Source organism: Eptesicus fuscus, chromosome 25 (genome assembly GCF_027574615.1).
Source record: "Eptesicus fuscus isolate TK198812 chromosome 25, DD_ASM_mEF_20220401, whole genome shotgun sequence".
In the NCBI taxonomy this organism is placed as follows: Eukaryota; Metazoa; Chordata; class Mammalia; order Chiroptera; family Vespertilionidae; genus Eptesicus; species Eptesicus fuscus.
In genome coordinates, this window is record NC_072497.1 from 1691506 (window position 1) to 1697831 (window position 6326).

The window sequence follows — 6326 nt, forward strand, 5'->3', positions numbered from 1 at the left end:
CTCCCTTCTTCTCTGAAGTTAATAAAGATATATTTTTTAAAAAAATTTTAATGTTGAACCAAACATCCCTGGATACAGTGGGGCAATCTGAGTAACACAGCTCATTGTTGGGGTAGGAGCTCTCCAGCAACAACAAAACAGGTTGCATACGTAGAAGGAAAGGAAAATAAATAGGACCCTGGGACACCGGTGGCTTTGGGGAGCCGGGGGCGGGGCCGAGGAATCCCGATTCCAACACACTTTCAAGAGTAACCTGGCGCAGAGCGGGGGTGCGACTCCTGGGCAGCCATGGGAAGAGCTTGGTGTATCCAGCTGTTTTTTCCCCGGTACCAAAATAAGATCCGCTGCCTGTTCAAAAAAGGGTGTTTTCTGGGCCCTGGTCTGCACCCCCCGAAGGCTCAGCCAGCGTCTGGAAGGTAGCCAAGCACACTCTGCAAGTGGGTGGCTTCAGGCTGGGCGCCTGCTGCTCATGGTTAGCTTATTAACAGCAGGTCTCACTCAGGGTGTTTCATTTTGGACGGTAAATTGCAAAGTCATCCTCATTATATGTAACAACTAGAGGCCCGGTGCACGAATTCGTGCACGGGTGGGGGTCCCTCGGCCTGGCTGGCGATTGGGGCCCATCAGGGCAGCAGGAGGTTGGCCGGGGGTGGGGAGGAGGGGTCCCTGGAGGTTGGATGTGGGAGTGCACTGACCACTAGGGGGCAGCTCCTGCCTTGGGGGTCATAGCGACTGGTCAACTGGTCGCTTAGGCTTTTATATATATAGGTGGCAACTGGCTGAAAAGGGTGACTCTGGGGCTTAGAAGGGGGATGGAGGAAGAAACCATTTCTGGGGGCGGCCCACACCCAGCCTGCGTGTGGGCTGGGCACCCAGAGGGCCCCTTTCAGGACTCGGAGGTGGGGCCCTTGGCTGGGAGGAAGCCCAGGTGCTTCAACCACTTCCTGCAAAATAAGGTCTGCGAGGAGGTGGGGTGGGCTCCTCGCCTGGCCGGGCGCCGCCCTCCTGACCCTGGGAAGGCATGAAGGGCACCGAGCAGCCGTTTTCCCAGGAGGAACGGGGATAAGCATGTTTCCCTCCAAAGGCTTGGCCTCCGTCACCCCATTATGTAGCCGAGACCTAGAGGTCACGGGAGGGCAAACTCTACCAGCCAAGGCGCACCCTGGCGGGTCCAGTTCCCGAGCCAAGGACTCAGCAGCAGTCAGAGCGGAACATCTGATCTGGAGATCAGAAACCGGGTCCTGGGAGGGAGGAAGGGAGGGGGAGAGGGCGAGCTCGCGCCAGCTCCCCGCTGATGAGTGGCCGGGGAGAGCGTGACCCTCCCCCCCCCCCCCCACCCCCGCTCCCCCGAGTGGCGCGCAGAGCCCGCGCGCTGACTGCCCAAGAGTCACCGAGTTCCAGGGAGGGCTCCGCCAGGACCCAGCCGCGCTCCTGGGACTCCGCGTCCCGTGCGCCCCCCTCGCCCCGCTCAGCCCCTCCGATCCCGCCGTGGAAGAGGATCAGCCACATAAAGCGGGGGCGGGGGGGGGGGCGCTTGGAAAGCCGGACGAGGTCCCGCCAAGCGCGAGGACCGGCCCCCGCCAGTCACAGGGGATGGTACCGAGCCCTCCTCCCTCTGCTCCAGAAAACAGGTCACCGCGGAGACCTGCTCCCCGGGCGGGGACGGCGCGCGGAGCCCCTGCCCGGCCGAGCGCTTACGTAAGGCCAGCCGGCGGCGGCGCCCCGACTCCCCAGAGCGCGCGCACAGCCCCGGCCCCGCGGCCTGCGTCCCCCCCTCCCCCCCAACCAAGGACAGCGGGAAGGCCCGGGCCCACCGGCCGGCCCCGGCCTCCGAGGTGGGCGGTGGCGTCCGCCCGCAGCCGCCCGCTTCCCGGGGGAGGAGCAGCGCATCGCGCAAGCATCCGGCAGCGGCGAGGGGGCGGAGGAAGGCGAGAGGAGGAAGCGGGATTTAAACGAAAGGCGGTGACGCCACACAAAAGATTTCTATAGGCTCCCGGGAGGCTGCGGCCGAGGCGGCGGCGGCGGGGGCGAGGCCGGCCGGGACCAGGAGAGCCTCGGGGCAGCCGGGCGGCGCGCCCACGGCCGCGCTCCGAGGTGCCGAGCCGGGCGGAGGCGGCGTCTCCCTGTGCCTTTCGGCCCCCGCCCTTCCTTTCCGTTCCTCCGGCTCGCTCGGAAGTTGGAGGCTGGCAAACATGGCAGAAGCCGGGGCCCGGGCGGGTGGCCGCGGCAGCGCGGGGACCTTGTGAGTTGGCCCAGCCGCCGGGGACCCGCGCGCAGGACGTCCGATGCGCAGGGCCCGCGGCGAGGAGCAGGAGGAGGAGGAGCCGGGCATGGACTCGCGCCCACGGCCAGCTGCGGGCCGCGGGGCCGGAGGGCGTGCCGCCCGGGCGCCGGGCCGCGCACTGTGAGTGGCGAGGCGGGAAAGGGCCGCCGGGCGTGGCGGGCGGACGGCGGACGGAGCGCGAGCGGGCGGCCTCTGTGCAATCCGTGCGGCTCCCGCCCGACTGACTCGGCGCGGCCGCGCCAGCACCGGCCACACCCTCGGGCCGGGCCGCTTCCCGAGAGCCGGGGACAGGAGATGCGCTGGGGAGGCCGCGCGTCCCCCAAGCGCCAGGCCGGGCCACCGTCGCGGGGAAGTGCCGCCGCCGCCGGGCGGGGTCCCCGCTCCCGAAGCCCACGTGCCCCGCGGAGCCGAGGAGGCTGACAGGAGAGCCCGCCCGGGCCGCCGCCGCCGCGCTCCTCCCCGAGGAAGGGATTTTGATTTCAAAGAAAGGAAGGAAGGAAAGGAGACAACTCCCAGCTTCCCCTCCCGCCCGCCCGCTCCAGCGGCGGGGCCGGGCCATGCCCAGGAAGGCGGCGGCGGCGGCGGCGGCGGCGGCCCCGCAGAAGGGACTTTCCTGGCAGCCCGGTAACGAGGAGCGCGCCCCGTGAGTTTGCCGCGCCCGGTTCATGGTTCCTGCAAAACCTCCCGGAGGCCGGAGGCCCAGCGCCGCAGCTCCTTCCCGCGCCTGGAAGAGCCTCCTGCGTCCCCTGGCCCGGGGGCCCGCCCCGCGCCGCCACCGCCGCCGCCCCGCGCCCTCCGCCCGCGGCGGTGGATGGCACGATGGTGCGGGGACGGCACCGCGGCCCTGGCCAGCTGAGTCGCGACGGCTGCGCAGGCGGCGGCAGCGGCAGCGGCGGCGGTAGCGGGCTCCCCAGCGGCATGCCAGTGCCCCCCGGGCGCGATGGCTAGCGGCAGCGCGGGGAAGCCCACCGGCGAGGCGGCTTCTCCGGCTCCCGCGAGCGCCGTCGGCGGCGGGACCAGCTCGCAGCCGCGGAAAAGGCTGGTGGCCGTGTGCGACCAGTGCAAGGGCAAGATGCAGCTGGTGGCCGACCTGCTCCTGCTGTCCAGCGAGGCCAGGCCTGTGCTCTTCGAGGGCGCGGCCGGCGCCGGCGCCGAGTCCTTCGAGCAGTGCCGGGACACCATCATCGCGCGCACCAAGGGGCTCTCCATCCTGACGCACGACGTGCAGAGCCAGCTGAACATGGGCCGCTTCGGCGAGGCGGGGGACAGCCTGCTGGAGCTGGGCGACCTGGTGGTGTCGCTGACCGAGTGCTCGGCCCACGCGGCCTACCTGGCGGCCGTGGCCACGCCGGGCGCCCAGCCCGCGCAGCCGGGGCTGGTGGACCGCTACCGGGTGACCCGCTGCCGCCACGAGGTGGAGCAGGGCTGCGCCACGCTGCGCGCCACGCCGCTGGCCGACATGACCCCCCAGCTGCTGCTGGAGGTGTCGCAGGGCCTGTCGCGCAACCTCAAGTTCCTGACGGACGCGTGCGCCCTGGCCAGCGACAAGTCCCGGGACCGCTTCGCGCGCGAGCAGTTCAAGCTGGGGGTCAAGTGCATGAGCACGAGCGCGTCGGCGCTGCTGGCCTGCGTGCGCGAGGTCAAGGCGGCGCCCAGCGAGCTGGCCCGCGGCCGGTGCGCCCTGTTCAGCGGGCCGCTGGCGCAGGCGGTGGGCGCGCTGGTGGGCTTCGCCACGGAGCCGCAGTTCCTGGGGCGCGCGGCCGCCCTGAGCGCCGAGGGCAAGGCGGTGCAGACGGCCATCCTGGGCGGCGCCATGAGCGTGGTGTCGGCCTGCGTGCTCCTGACCCAGTGCCTCAGGGATCTGGCGCTGCACCCCGACGGGGGCGCCAAGATGTCGGACCACAGGGAGAGGCTGAGGAACTCGGCCTGCGCCGTGTCTGAAGGCTGCAACCTGCTATCTCAGGCTTTACGGGAGAGGTCTTCGCCCAGGACTTTACCGCCAGTGAATTCCAATTCTGTGAATTAGCACCCCCCTACTCCCTTCCCCCCTCCCCCTCCGCCACCCCGGAATAAAGGAAGATGCTTATCGTTTGCCCCTCTCGATTTATACCAAAGAAATCGTAGGTGAAGCTCCCACACGCCCCACTCCCCTCCCTCCTCCCTCCTCCCCCATGTTAGATGCTCCAGAGGAATCTTCCAGAAAACAGGGCCATGCACCCCATTTACTTTCACGCGCACGCGGCCCGCCCCCAGCCCCGCAGCCCACACGCTGCAGGGACCTGGAGCTGGGAGGATGCTAACTGCTGGGGGCCGCACCCCCAGCTCCTCCCCGGAAATCCCTCACCCAGACTTTTTCATTCATTCATTCATTCATTCATTGGGCAGGAAGGAGGTCATGGGTTCATTTCTTTTTTTTTTTTTTGGTCCTTTTTTTTTTTTTTTATGCAAAGAAAGGTTACCTCAGTTTTCACTCCGTAGACATGGATGTAGCTACCTTTGTTGTATGTTTCATTTTTTTTTTTTTCCCCAGTTGGATGAGGCGTATCCGTGGTGTGGAAGGAGTCTGACATTGCCACGTGATTTGCAAACGGGGTGTGGGGGCGGGGGGGGGGGTGGAAGAGCTACTGTGAGTGTGTTTTATTTCCTGATTTACACTATAGGGTGATTTCTCCCCTCCCCCTCCTCCCCCCCCAACCCCCTCCAATGTCAAGTTTGTCCCTTGCATGTACTGGAGTATTTATTTCATCCATTAAAAGTGTTACGTTTCTCAGATGGCTCAGGGCGGTCGGTCATTGTGCGCTGTGCGTCCTGGCAGAGGTGGCACGCCGCGGGTGGGCCCTGGAGGGGGCCTCCGGGGTGTGGGAACCCTCGGCCCTTTTCCTACCCTTCCCTCCGCTTCCTTCCTGAACTTGGGAAGGTCAAGTCTCACTCAGATGAGTCCCGAACGTTCTGTCCCGTCCGCGGAAGGCCTTTGCCTCTTGAATGGGGTCAGGTCTGTTCAGATCCAGCCACTCGCGATTTTAGAGGGTTCTAGATTTTTTTTTTTTAATGTATTTTTATGGCCCTGACCGGTGTGGCTCAATGGATAGAGCGTCGGCCTGCGGACTGAAGGGTCCCCGGTTCGATTCCAAGGTCAAGGGCATGTACCTTGGTTGCAGGCACATCCCCAGGTGGGAGCGTGCAGGAGGCAGCTGATGGATGTTTCTAACTCTTTATCCCTCTCGCTTCCTCTCTGTAAAAAAATCAATACAATATATTTTTAAAAAAATAAAATTTATAATAAAATATATTTTTTTATTGATTTCAGAGAAGAAGGGAGAGAGAGAGAGAGAGAGAGAAACATCATTGGAGAAAGAATATCATGGATCAGCTGCCTCCTTCAGGCCCCCCACTGGGCATGTGCCCTTGAGGGTCCCCCTAAGTCAATGGGACCAAGGCTTTCAGACACAGGACTTCGCTCGCAGTAAGCAGACCTGTCTTTCCCGGGCTGTTTTAAGCTCGGCCTTTTTTTAAAAAAAAATATATTTTTAAAATTGATTTCAGAGAGGAAGGGAGAGGGAGAGATAGAAGCATTCATGATGAGAGAGAATCGTTGATCGGCTGCCTCCTGCACACCCCCTACTGGGGATCCAGCCCGAAACCTGGGCATGTGCCCTTGGCCGGAATCAAACCCGGGATCCTTCAGTCCGCAGGCTGATGCCCTATCCACTGGGCCACACCGGCTAGGGCAAGGGTTCTAGATGTTTTAGTGGCCGGACCGGCATTCTACAAAGTGTTAAGAACTTCTTAGAATCCAAGCAGGGCCGAAACCGGTTTGGTTCAGTGGATAGAGCGTCGGGCCTGCGGACTGAAGGGTCCCAGGTTCGATTCCGGTCAAGGGCATGTACCTTGGTTGCGGGCACATCCCCAGTAGGGGGGCGTGCAGGAGGCAGCTGATGGATGTTTCTCTCTCACCGATGTTTCTGACTCTCTATCCCTCTCCCTTCCTCTCTGTAAAAGAATCAATAAAATATTTTTTTTAAAAAAAAGAATCCCAGCAGGA

At 64.0% G+C, this 6326-nt stretch overlaps 1 protein-coding gene across 3 annotated transcripts; it reads left to right on the forward strand.

The window, feature by feature from the left end:
• The first annotated feature begins 1951 nt into the window (after positions 1–1951).
• TLNRD1 (talin rod domain containing 1) lies at positions 1952–5054 on the forward strand. 3 transcript variants are annotated; one of them, XM_054713387.1, is made up of 2 exons: positions 1952–4301; positions 4815–5054. In XM_054713387.1, exons 1-2 carry the CDS (start codon positions 3225–3227, stop codon positions 4947–4949), a joined length of 1212 nt encoding a protein of 403 aa, XP_054569362.1. In that variant the 5' UTR covers positions 1952–3224; the 3' UTR covers positions 4950–5054. The 3 variants fall into 3 exon arrangements, with proteins under 3 accessions (XP_054569362.1, XP_054569363.1, XP_054569364.1); XM_054713388.1 differs by having other exon boundaries at positions 1952–4286; XM_054713389.1 differs by lacking the exon at positions 4815–5054 and having other exon boundaries at positions 1953–4310.
• The last annotated feature ends 1272 nt before the right edge of the window (positions 5055–6326 follow it).

Excerpts from the sequence above, each read along its gene's own strand:
- TLNRD1 (XM_054713387.1), top strand. The coding sequence starts at position 3,225 with ATGGCTAGCGGCAGCGCGGGGAAGCCCACCGGCGAGGCGGCTTCTCCG. Across the intron at positions 4,302-4,814 it reads CGCCAGTGAATTCCAATTCT|TTGGATGAGGCGTATCCGTG; the intron begins GTGAATTAGCAC and ends TTTTTTCCCCAG.